The following is a 12,373-nucleotide window of genomic DNA, read 5'->3' as shown; positions in this document are numbered from 1 at the left end:
TATTACAGCTGATTGTTTTTCTGCGTAAATGCTGACAAATTCTTTGATTTTTCATTCCAGACTACAGGTGAGTAATAACTCATTTCCTGATCTGATCTGGAAAATGATGAATGATGAACCATCACTGATTTATGTTTGTGTCCCACTACTGCAGCGCCCCCCTGCCGCCACCAGAGGGCAGACACATCACACAACCTTTTGTTGTTTCTCTGAATCCAAATAATCTGGAAATCATGTGCAGCTTCATTTCTCCAAAAAGAGACAAATAACTGCGAGCTGCAGGTTTTTAGACTAGATTAGATTGAACTAAAACAATGTGAGAGCAGACCGACGCTGCAGCCGGATCCAAACATGGATCTCCTTCATATTCACATCGAACGTTTATGTTGTTCAGATGCTCGTCAGTCACATTTGTTTCTTCCTATTTGGGTGAAAACTTCTACAGTTAGTGTCACAAAGCAACATCTGATGTTTTTATATTATTGGATGAAGGAACAGTTCACTAAAAAATATAAATCCAGTCATCATCTCCTCCCTCAATGCTGATGGAAAGTCAGGTGAAGTCTCGTAGTCCACAAAACATTTCTGGAGCTTCACAGTAAAACAGAGTTGCTGGAGACTTGATTTAAAACGGAAAAACAACCAAAAAACAACCCATCAGATGTCTCCATACAGCTCGTCTGCTGTGATCCAGGTCTCCAGCTACTAAACTTCACCTGACTTTCCATCAGCATGGGGAGGAGAAAATGTTCTGACGTACAGGTTTGACAAAGATCTCCACTGACTGCTTTCACAGTGCACACAGGACGATGATGTGGAGGATGTGACCATAACAGTAGATCTCTGGGTGACATATTTCACCACCAGCTACACGATCTTTAAATCCAGCAATCGTCACCAAAGATGGCTGGTCCTCCCTCCTGATCGGACCGTGGTACCTGGCTCACCGTCTCTGGAGCGAGTTCTTTCTGTTCGGGGGCCCGACAGCGGCGTGGATTGCTCAGGATTTGGTCCCGGACACAAGTCAAAGTGTCGCTCACACAGCAGTTAGATCACAGCTCCTCAGAATGAATCAGTCCAGCTGAGCACCTTCACAAGTTGGTGGTTTGAAGAGGGAGTTTTGATTGCACACACACTGCATGAGGAGCCGGTGCTTCTGGCTTCGGTCACCGTCTTAATCACCACTTCTCTTTTACACAAATAGATGCAGAGTGAAAAAGATACAAACTGAAAAGCAAAAACAGCAGAAGGAGCTCAAACTGAAAACGTCTCGATTAGCTAAAGTGCAGGTTTGTGGTGTGTCACACTGTATGGTACAGATTGTCAGGTGAGGTCCACACAGGTGCTATTAGGAATACTTAACAGGGCCGTAAAAAGTGGCAACAGAGAGTCGACGGGGCCCTCAAATGACAACCTGTTCTCCTCCGACTGAACACCACCTCCACACGAGAAAAGAGGCTGTGATTTGAGATGGAAACACGTCTCAGCGTCCGTCAGTCAGTGATGTTCGCTCTGCCGGCATCGGCCCGAGTCCGGGGTCGCCCGGGAGGGCACAGCGCTCCGTCGAATCACAGCTGAAGAGACTTAATTGTTCCAGTGCGGGGCCACATTATCTGTCCCGCCCCGCTCGGAGTGATGGAGGCGACGAGGAGTCGGTCAAGAAGGAGGAGGAGGACGCAGACTCTTACACTTCATCTCGTCCAAGCCCTTCCAGTACTTGTAGTTCTCCGACAGGTGTTCCATGAGACCCGGCAGGCTGGCGAAGGCTGAGAGGAGACAGAGAGGAGGTCGGTTAGAGAAGAGACAAATGATTTGACGTCCTGACTGGATTCAATAGGTTCAGCTTCTTAAAGGGTCATTTCACCAGTTTTACACATTAAAGTGTGTTTACAGGTCTTGGGGTGTTATCGAAGCCCTGAGGGGCTCCGTGATCCATTTTCTGAGTCTGATCTAAATCGTTTTCTCTGCTGCGTTTGTGACTTCACAACTGGTGGAAATATAGTTTGGCATGGATCATCTGTCGAAGTTCTTTAACTTCTCTTTCCATCTGTGAGAACGCAAGGTACATTTATTTATTTATTTATTTCAGTGAAAACATTTTTAATTTTAATTTAATTTTTAAAAACATTTCAAAATTATTAGATTTTTTTTTCCCATCAGGAAGCAAAAATTCCACGAGTGAAGTGAGTAAAAAAATATTTTTCCATCTGAAACTGACTGAAAAAATGTTTTCCAGGAGCTTTTTTATTTCAAGATAATTTTTTTTTTCATGTGTGAAACCGAGTGAAATGTTCTTTAAGGAAAAATATTTCAGTGAAAAAAGAAAAAACTCTCGGGGAGATTTTCCATGTGTGAAATCGAGTAATTAAAATAAATTCAGGAGCAACAAAATGTCAGTGAAAAAACAACCCAAGGGAAAAACTTTTTCTGATGTGTGAAATTTATTTTCAGGAAAAATGTTTTTTAAAATTCATGTTTCTCTGTGAAAAAGGGTGACAAAATGTCTTCCAGGAGAAAAAAACAAAACCAAATTAAATTAAAAAAATTCCCATGAGAAATAATTTGCTTTTACTGCGAGTGATTTTTTCCCCTGAAAAAAGTATTCCTAAAAAAAAAAAAAAATTGCATTCGTGAAACGCGGCAAGAATTAATTTTTTTTCCATGTGTGAAACCGGGTGAATGTTTTTTTCAGTAAAAAAAAAAAAAAAAGTTTAGGGGGAAATTTTTTTTTTGAACTATGAAAAAATAGTTAAAAATAAATTGTGTGCGAGACATTTTTGTTTCATGTGTGAAACGGCAAGAAAAAAAAAAAAATCCCATAAGAACATTTTTTTCCTCCATGGGTTAGACGGGACATTTCACGGGGGAACTTAGAAAGATTCTGGGCTAAAAAAAATATGACTTGATTTACATTTTTTGGGTGAATTGTTCCTTTAAGACCTTCCAGGAACAAACACAATGGCGGTGAAATGTGAGCTGGTGGACACACCTGCTGTCAGACGCTTCCTGTTGTCCTCCCACATGAGCTGCTGGACTGGAGGGTTCCTGTACAGTGGCTGATGTTATGTATGTACACTCTCCCACATTACAGGAGTCAAAGGTCTCTGTGTGTTTCAGTCTGCAGAGTGTGTGTTCTCAGTGCACGACCTCGTCTTGTTTACATCCTCGTTTCCGGTCTGTTGATGACCCACGATGCATCTGTGAAGCTAACGCTGACCCCGACGCTGACCCTGCTGGATCGAGAGCGGCTGCATGTGTGTTTTTGTGTTTAGAAGTGAAGCCGTACGCCCCCATCCTCTCCTCTATTTTCCCAACTTCCTCCCCCGACGCCCTCGCAGTCTCTCCCCGTCCCACTGGCGTTTGGAAATCTTTCCGTGACATCAGAGCGCTGTTGACAGTAAACAACTTCCCTCTTGGGGGAGACTAAAGTAAAAGGGAAAATCAGTGGGAATGTGAAGATATACGCACCAAACTATCCCTTCCCTCTTCTCCTGACTCCTCCTCCTCATCTCTTTCCTGTAATTCCCTGTTCTGCAATCAGCCGAGAAACCTCCGAGTGAAGATGTGAATGTATGAGGTTGTGTTTTATCCCGACAGTGTCGCTGTTTTGTTTCATTCATTCTATTTTGATCGCTGAACAAATCAGAAATGTGTGCTGTGATTCAGAGAACTGGAACCAGTTTAATCTTGTTTTTTTAACTGGAAACACTTAAATCCCTGGGAACGGTTTTATCCAACGCATCAGTGGATTAGCAACAGTTAAAGTCCACAAAGTTCATTTATCTCAACAGTTATTGGACATATTGCCTTGAAATCTTGAGCAAACTTTCATGATCCCCAGAGGATGAATCGTACTGATTTAAATCATTCCATGACATTTCTCCAGTGCCACCATCAGCCTGATATTTTTGTATTGTATATTTTGTATACTTTTATATCGAAATGTCTCGGCAACTATTAAAAAAGTTTCCCATGAAAATTTTGTCGACACATGTATGTCCCCTTCAGGATGAACTGTCTCAACTTCGGAGATCCTCTGTTTCTATTTTAAGTGTTGGACTAAGTCAGACAACTTTTCCTCCCCTGGCAGTCCCAAGTCGTATTATCAGCCTCCATTTTCCCAAGAGCTCTTTCGCCCAGTGGAAGTCTGGTTTATAGGGAACGAATCTAAATCACAAGTTCATGACAAAAATCCTGCAAAACTAACAATTCCATCAACCTCAGGTGAACCTAGCATGCTAACAAGCATGCTAACATTGCTAAGATGGTGAACTAAACATGTCCTGCTAAACATTAGTATGTTAACACTGTGATTGTTAGCATGCTGATGTTAGCATTAAGCTTGAAGCATTTCTGTGCCCAAGTACACCGTTATACAGCTGCTAGCACGACTGTAAGCCCTTATTTTCTGCTTTTGATATGATTCATTTGAAAAGTCAAAGCTTCTACTTAATAACTGTCAGGTTACATGAATGAGGAGTCTCATAGTTCCTCAAACAAACAGTTTAGAAATGGTTTAAGCTGCTGAAAGGCTTTCTGGCAGCCTTTGATTTTCAGTGGTATCGCTGAGAATTCCCTGCTGCTGATCGCACCAACTGCTATAAAGTTTGCTGGCGTTTAAAAAAGAGTTCAAAGTCACAACTGAAGTGGAAAACCAAATTAAAGGAAGCAAATATGTCTGCGGAGAATATCAGAACATCTCCTTTTACTGCATCTTTGTCAGCAATCTGAGGGGAACTCAGACGTGGTTGAATTCTCCCAAAAAAGCTAAACAAGGAACTTTTATGTTTTCATGCTCAACCTCTTGACTTCATTTTGGAGGAGCTCCAGTTTAGACTAAAGGAGGACGATTGAGAGTTTGAGATAATTATCAAAGAAAAGTGCAAACAGCTGAGAAAGTGAAACTGTAACTGTAATGTGATTATAAGTGGAGACATCAAACATACGAGAGACTAAAAGCAGCTGAGGAAGCTCCACAAAGACAATTATTTGTCAAGTGCTTAAGTTCTTTGAAAGTAAACATTTAAGTTTGTTAAGTAGCCCGTCTGACTCAGAATCAGACCCTACAGTAAATAAGTACAGGACTGTATTTTAGGAACACACTAGCCTACTTGGAAATGGAATTATTAAACACACTCACAGACAAAGAGGGGCGAACCACAAAGGTAAACAGAAGAGAAGGTGATGTTCTTACCATCCCAGGCGTCAAACATGTCGGTGATGAAGTAGTCTATGAAGGAGATCTGAGATTTGGGCACGCTGCAGGTGTTCCTGTCAAACACCGGCATCACCACGGGCAGCCCTTGTCTCTTCTCCTCATCCGTCTGCAGGTCAAACACACACACAGACCACAATCAGCTGACAACAGCGAAGCTGAAACACACACACACAGACTACATGTGCAGCCTGAGATGTGAAAGGACATAACTGAGATGAATCGTACAGAAGCAGCTCTGTCCTCAGCTGTATCAGTGTTTGTCCCCTCACCTGTGCAAAGTACTCCTCAGAGATCCGTCCTGCCCACTCGATGCAGAGCTCCAGCGGTCTGCAGGGGTTCGCCACATCTGCACACTTGATCAACATCCTCTTTATCAGCAGCCGGTTCTCTGGAGAGTTCCTGATGTTGGCCTGACCGTCACAGTCGCTGTTCACGCTCTGCAGGAACGACACCACACACATGAGCATCTGCACATACAGACAATAACACATACAGACAATAACACGTGCACGCTCTGCCTACACACGTTTACTGAGACACTCCAGTAACACTTTATTTTAAATCTCCTAAAATGTATCTTAGAGTTTTCTTATAATTTGGCATGAAAGGTATGCTGTGCAGGACTTTCAGTCAGCAAATCATCACTTTTGAACCACTAGAAGCCTTCACCCTCTGTCTGTATTTTCTTATTTTTTAAAATTATTTTGCATTCTCACATCGTCAGATAAAACAAGCTTTCAAAACACCAAAGTGTTGGTATGGAATCTAATTCTACAGCGTAGCTTCATCTTTAAACAGGGTTTAAACAGAAATGCAAAATGACAAAAAGCTGCGCAGCTTCGAATGTTGATTTAAAATTCAGATGTCAACGTTCTGAATGAAGCTTCTAACTCCGTACAGACTTAAAATAACAGATCTCTTAAAAATAAGTGTCATCTTCTTGTCCGACCTTTCTGGAAGACGTTTAATTGTAAAATGAGTCGAACTAAGTGCAGCCACACTCACACTTGTGCTGGTCTCTTCTATGGCCGCCATCGGCTTGTTGATGCTGTTGACGAACTTGCTGACGTGCTCGAAGTGTCTCGTCATCTCTGTGGCCAACACCATGTCGATAATCGCCTGTCGCAGCGTCCGGAACTGATTCCTGTCAGACGTGAAGGAGATAAAGTTAACATCCGGATCAGTCGCAGTCTAACACACCGCAGGAAGTAATGTAAACACACTGCGTTGTATTCACGACACCACCAGGAGCTGCTGCTACCGACCTGTCTGTGTTCTTGAAGATGTTGCTCTTGCTGTCTCGGACGGTGAGCTGGAAGGCGAGCGCAGCGTGGTGGCTCTCCAGCACGGCCGTGTCGTTGTACAGGATCGCCAGCTCACTGCCGGCGTTACACAGGAAGGAGTTGGTCCGGCCCGGGTGGTCCACGTCGTGAACCGTGGCTGCGATCAGAGCTGCTACCTCATCCAGCTGGTCCAGACTGCTCTGAACAAACCAGCAGAGACAGGGTGACGTCAGTACTGGACCGAACTTGTTTGTTTTAATTTCTCCGACGTTTTAACTTGGGCTTGTCGACAAAATATATAAAAATAAAAAACACTGCAAATTATGTCAATATGTAACTTAAAAATGTACATTAATAAAATAATTATAATAAGTTAGCAGACTAGTATTTCTGCTGCTGACTAGCGAGAGTAGCATCGTTTAATCCACTACTGAACTAACCACACACGTCTATTATAAACACACATCGGCACCTTTTGTCATAATGAAATTTTGTTGTTTTGTTTAGCTTGTTCTGAATGACATTGCCAATAAAGTTAGTTCAACACAGAGTCACCAGACACCATAACCCTTGTAGTGGATCACATCACATCTTTGACATTTTGAAGCGCTGCTTGTTTTTATCCGATGTTGTAAGTTGGGACATATGATGACCTTCAGTGACACGAGGAGCGCTCCTCTTTGTGCTGTAATCCAGCCATCATATATCATGTGCCTTGGTATGAGTTAGTACTATTAAAATGAGTTATTATATTTCGCTGTGTGACTAATAAAAGGTCACAATATTTGTTTTATAGTGTTAAATATAAAACACTGGACTCCAGATGTGTTTTTCCTCTAACCTTGACTCTCTCTTTGCGTAGGAAGTAGGCAGTGGCGTGCAGCACGTCTGCGGCGTGCGTGGAGTTGTGGTAGGAGTTGGAGGCGTGGTAGCTCGCCTCGATGAGCTGCAGCCAGGAGCGCAGCGTGGCCTCCGAGCAGTTCAGGAACTCGCACACGCCGAAACTGGTGAAGATCTTCAGCCCGAGGTACGTCAGCGGTCTGCAGAGGAGGAAAGAAACCAGAAAATATTCAGAGAATTCTGACTTTGTTTAATCGTTGCGGCTCTCTAATCTTTCTCCTCATTCTGGCTGCCGTGACTCCACCATCTTCGTACCTCTTGTGTGTTGCTGCCTCCAGCTCCAGGATGTTGAACTCCCAGCACTCCTCATCATTCAGCATCTCGGCGATGGACGGGGGGACGTCATTCAGGGTGACTGGGATAGCCAGCTGGCTCTGACTCATATCTAGTGGACAGACAGAAGCGTGCAGCGTTGAAGGTGAGTTGACCATAAAAGGGGCAAACAGAGACGGAGCTCTGTGTGGGATTTCACGGATAAATCAAAAATGGCTGTGCCAATCTTGGCTCTCTAATATCGGTATACATGAGCAAACATACTGGCACTCTGGTCCTTCGAGACTGAGGTACAAAGATGTTGTTTGATAAGATTGTTTAAAGAGTCATATGAGAGCAGAGGGAGCTGCAGTTCTGAGAGAAAGACGCTGGTTTCTTGGAAATTAAACTCTTGATTCAGATCGGCTAAGTGTTCTTATGACTTTAATCATTATAATGGGGATTACATAAGAAACTCAATGGAAGAATTCACACTCCAGAAAGCTACAAGAACATTTTAATGCTTTCATCAAGACAGTTACCACCTTAAACTTTATATTAACTCGTGAGATTCAGTCACGATCCATAATCTTTGTGATGATGAAGGCCGCAGGCTAAATCTCCTCCTACATGTTCTTTACTCATTAACATTAACTTCTGGGCTTCTCTTATATCATCTTTAAAAGGTACAGTTCACCAAAAAATGAAAATGCAGTCATTATCTCCTCCCCCTCATGCTGAAGATGTTATTTTTACTTTTAGCTTAGCTTAAGATTTCAGCTTTAAAAAGCGTGTAAATAACATCTTTTCAAATCACTTCAGGATCTTGAGGCTTCTGGAGACTTGGATTTCACTTGGCGAGCTGTACGGAGACATTTTATGTTTTTTCCATTTTAAATCAAGTCTCCAGCTGCTTCAGGTGTTCAGCAGAATGCTGCAACTCTGTTTTACTGTGAAGCTCCAGAAATGTTCTGTGGACTACGAGACTTCACCTGACTTTACACCAACATGGAGGGAGGCACAGACGCCCTGATGGGTAAGTACATTTTTTTTTATCCGCTGATCCATTTTCTAAGACTGATCTTAATTGTTTTTCTCTCCTGTGTTTGTGACTTGAGAACTGGTGGGGAAAAACAGTTTTGCCAGGAAATCTTTCTAATGTTCTTTCACATGTGAAAATGTGGGAAAATAAAAAAAATGAGAGAATTTTTTTTCCTGGCAGAAACAGACACTGATAAATGAGCTTACTTTTTTATTTTTTCTCCAGCCAAGAAGTTTTTTTTTCATCTGGAAAAAAAATTATCTGGGGAAACCACCAAACTCTTCACTTTCCCTCAGGGCGTCCGTATTTTTGGCTGAACTTTTCCTTTAAGAGTGTGAACCTGTGTCATTGTCAGTGTATGTAATCTACTTTAAGGAGATCCTTTTCCTCTTTCTCTAATGCACCTTTTGATTTCATTAGCAAAACCATGTTATGTTCTTAATGGACTTATTGTGTGCATCATTCACTGTTATATACAGTTGGTTCTTAAAACTCACTTTTGCAGAAGACATATTCGTTCCCAGAGAGTCTCCGCAGGCCATCCTGGAGAGAAAACAGAAAGAAAGAAGTGGTTTAATTAACTGTAGAAGAGCAGTGAGCGGCCTTTGGTTCATCTAAAGCTTATAAAACAGTTTTCATAAAAAGTTTTAGCTCTATAGTTCTCTAACATTTTCTCTGCAAAGCACAAATCTTTATTCAAAATGTTTTTTTTAATTTATTGTCAAAAACCTCATGTTGGTCTACACCCTGTCTGTGGCTCAGATTCAACCCCATTTGTTTCTTCTGAAGACATAAATCTTATTTAAAAAATACATAATTGTTTTTTGTTTTTTTCAGAAAAAGCTCAGTAGTTTCCTGAAACATCTGGACATGTAGCTTTAACTTTATTCACTTAAACAGACGTAAAAAGAGAATTTGTTGGGGACTATTTTCAGCGGAGGATTAATCCACATTTGGATCAATATTTCTTCACTCCGACTGAAGATTTAGGGTCAACTGTTTACATGGGACGGGATTAATAGAGCCTGTGTTTACATGCGACAATTAATTTAATTAGACACACCAGCTGTGTGACATTCGCTACAGTCATGTTACGTCACAAGTTCCTCTTCCCCGTCGGAGATTTTTTCTCTTTCGGTGTGTTGATAGTGTTGATGGATATCTATTGTTCTCTCAGAGTTTGTGTGTAAAAAAAAGCGTTGCAGTGTTTTTCTCTCTTCACCTTAGAAGCCGCCATCTTTAGTAAGTGGAGCATTATACGTCACTATGCATTTACATCATGACGGTGGGCCCCTGATAATTATCCAGCTGCGTCTTGTCTGCTGATACAAGACGCAGCTGGATAATTATCAGGGGATATCGTTTACAAGAGAGTTTTTATTTTGATCAGTTTTTTCCCTCAGAATTCAGACTTTATCTCAGAACCAAAGTTTAAAGGGATAGTTCGGATTTTTTGACATGAAGTTGTATGACATCCTCACCATCAGTTTCGTGCATCAGCAATGACTTTTCCCCCACTGCGTCCTGTGAGCCGAGGTCTGTCCCGCTGTTGTTGCTGAAGAAAGTAGTTACGGCTAGTTTGCGGGGTCACGAAGATAAAGCGTTTTGCTTCAAAAAACAATATCCGTTCAAAAGAGTAAAACATTTGCATCACAAAATCGTTAACGACAAAAAAGTCAGACCTCGCGATCACCTGGCACTACTTTCCCTCCCTTTGTATCACTGCGCGCTTCCGCCTGTTGACACACGGCACCGCTCCGTCAGCTGTTTCACTGTGTTTACATGCCCGGATGTGCGAGAGAGCTAACGTGAGTACTAGCGAGATTATTAGACAAGAGGATATATAAAAATGGTGCGGATTTGCGATTATCCGGGTTGCAACAACAAAGATCACACCAAGTCGCCGTATATATTTCACCGCTTTCCTGTCACGGACATTGCTATTAGGCAACTTTGGCTTCTTGCCATAGGCTTGAACATTGAAGCGAGACTGCCAAGGGTGAAAAAGCTTTGTGTGTGTAGTGCACACTTCAGCAAGGACGATTATGTTCCTACACGCCCAGGAAAGAGGAAGAAACATGTTTTGAAGAGCGCTGCTGTGCCACGACCCCAGGTAAGAACAACTACCTACAAGCTAAAGACGGTGCCTTTTTATATGATGACTGTTATTATTATTGTCAGCAACTATGTACTGTCTGTACAGGTCCAACTTCAGCTTGGACCGCTTCTCCGTCTCTCTCCTCTCTCTCTGCCCATTCTAACTCCATTTGACGAAGCTCGGTGTCTGTGTATTCAGGTTCATAAAGATATCCCTTTGGCTCTGTGGTAAAAGGAATGTCTTCATCACTCGTTTCGTAGTCAGACATATTTACATTTACCATGCGAGCATGTAAACACCGTGAAACAGCTGACGGAGCGGTGCCGTGTGTCAACAGGCGGAAGCGCGCAGTGATACAAAGGGAGGGGAAATAGTGCCAGGTGATTGTGAGGTCTGACTTTTTTGTCGTAAACGATTTTGTGATGCAAATGTTTTACTCTTTTGAACGGATATTGTTTTTTGAAGCAAAACGCTTTATCTTAGTGACCCCGCAAACTAGCCGTAACTACTTTCTTCAGCAACAACAGCGGGACAGACCTCGGCTCACAGGACGCAGTGAGGGAAAAGTCACTGCTGATGCACGACACTGATGGTGAGGATGTCATACAACTTCATGTCAAAAAATCCGAACTATCCCTTTAAGGTCAGAACTGTATAAAGAAAAGTCCGAAATCTGAGTAAAAAGTCCAAATTGTGGGGAAAAAAATTTGTCAATTTTTTTCTACAGTGACTTTAATCCTCTTCAGTACATTTTTAAGCCAATTATAATCAGAATATTAGGCTCCATGTAAAAGCAGCTATTGTGGCTCATTGATGTGTTTTTAGCAGTTTTTTGACACAGAGGAAGAAGTTAAAACCGGATGTTAGATATGAAAGAAGGTTTTTAGTCTTTTTTTAATGGGACTTTTTCATACAAGAATAAAAAATATGGCTACAAAATGTATAATTTGTTGTCCAAAAGTCGTCTTTGCTGGACTGAATGATCTGAAAACCTCAACCAACTCTGTGTTCAGAGTCAAACATGTGCGTGCAGTGACTCACCTCATAGTTTGACTCAATCAACAAATCAAAATATAAAAAATAAACAAAGACTCTGCTGGCACCACTGATCTGATTCTGGAGGCCAAAACATTCTTGGTTCAATAAGAACGCATGTTTGATTTCATTTGCATGAGGTAGCAACATTTTTACAACGTGATGGAGGAACAACTATTTCTGACCTCTCCTTATAAAGAGCTTTAAACGTGTGAACTTATGAATGAAGCATCTACGCTGCCTCTTACACTCATGAGCCCCCCGACCAGGTCGTTGGTGTGGGGGTCATCTTCTTTGGAGGCGAGCTGAGGGGAGTAGAGCTCGGTGGTTCTCAGGATCTCCAGCACGCGATCTAAAGCCTCGGCTACGGTCACCGGGCTGCTCTCCTGGGCTGCGTTGATGATGTTTATTACCTGAGTGGGAAGAGGAAAAAGAAAAGTCCTTATTCTGCAGCAAAACAGACATCACATGCAAACACACACACAAACAGCCTCTCTGCAAGACACGCTGCAACAGAGCGCTCCTTTCTTTGTGCATGTGTCATG

General features: G+C 42.2%; 1 protein-coding gene across 1 annotated transcript in view; it reads right to left on the bottom strand.

Moving 5' to 3' along the window:
- Positions 1-612: 612 nt before the first annotated feature.
- pde8b (phosphodiesterase 8B) overlaps positions 613-12,373 on the bottom strand; it is a 34,951-nt gene continuing 23,190 nt past the window's right edge. The window contains exons 16-24 of the mRNA XM_073477576.1: positions 12,077-12,241; positions 9,193-9,238; positions 7,657-7,786; positions 7,343-7,541; positions 6,484-6,701; positions 6,224-6,362; positions 5,488-5,655; positions 5,195-5,324; positions 613-1,766 (exon numbers count right to left, since the gene is read on the bottom strand). Of these exons, the coding sequence (XP_073333677.1) occupies positions 1,657-1,766; positions 5,195-5,324; positions 5,488-5,655; positions 6,224-6,362; positions 6,484-6,701; positions 7,343-7,541; positions 7,657-7,786; positions 9,193-9,238; positions 12,077-12,241 (1,305 nt within the window). The 3' untranslated portion in view covers positions 613-1,656. The remainder of the gene's footprint in view (positions 1,767-5,194; positions 5,325-5,487; positions 5,656-6,223; positions 6,363-6,483; positions 6,702-7,342; positions 7,542-7,656; positions 7,787-9,192; positions 9,239-12,076; positions 12,242-12,373) is intronic.

This window comes from Pagrus major, chromosome 12 (genome assembly GCF_040436345.1).
Source record: "Pagrus major chromosome 12, Pma_NU_1.0".
Classification (NCBI taxonomy): domain Eukaryota; kingdom Metazoa; phylum Chordata; class Actinopteri; order Spariformes; family Sparidae; genus Pagrus; species Pagrus major.
Note: the sequence above shows the minus strand (reverse complement) of the source record. Positions and strands in the feature narration are given on the sequence as shown.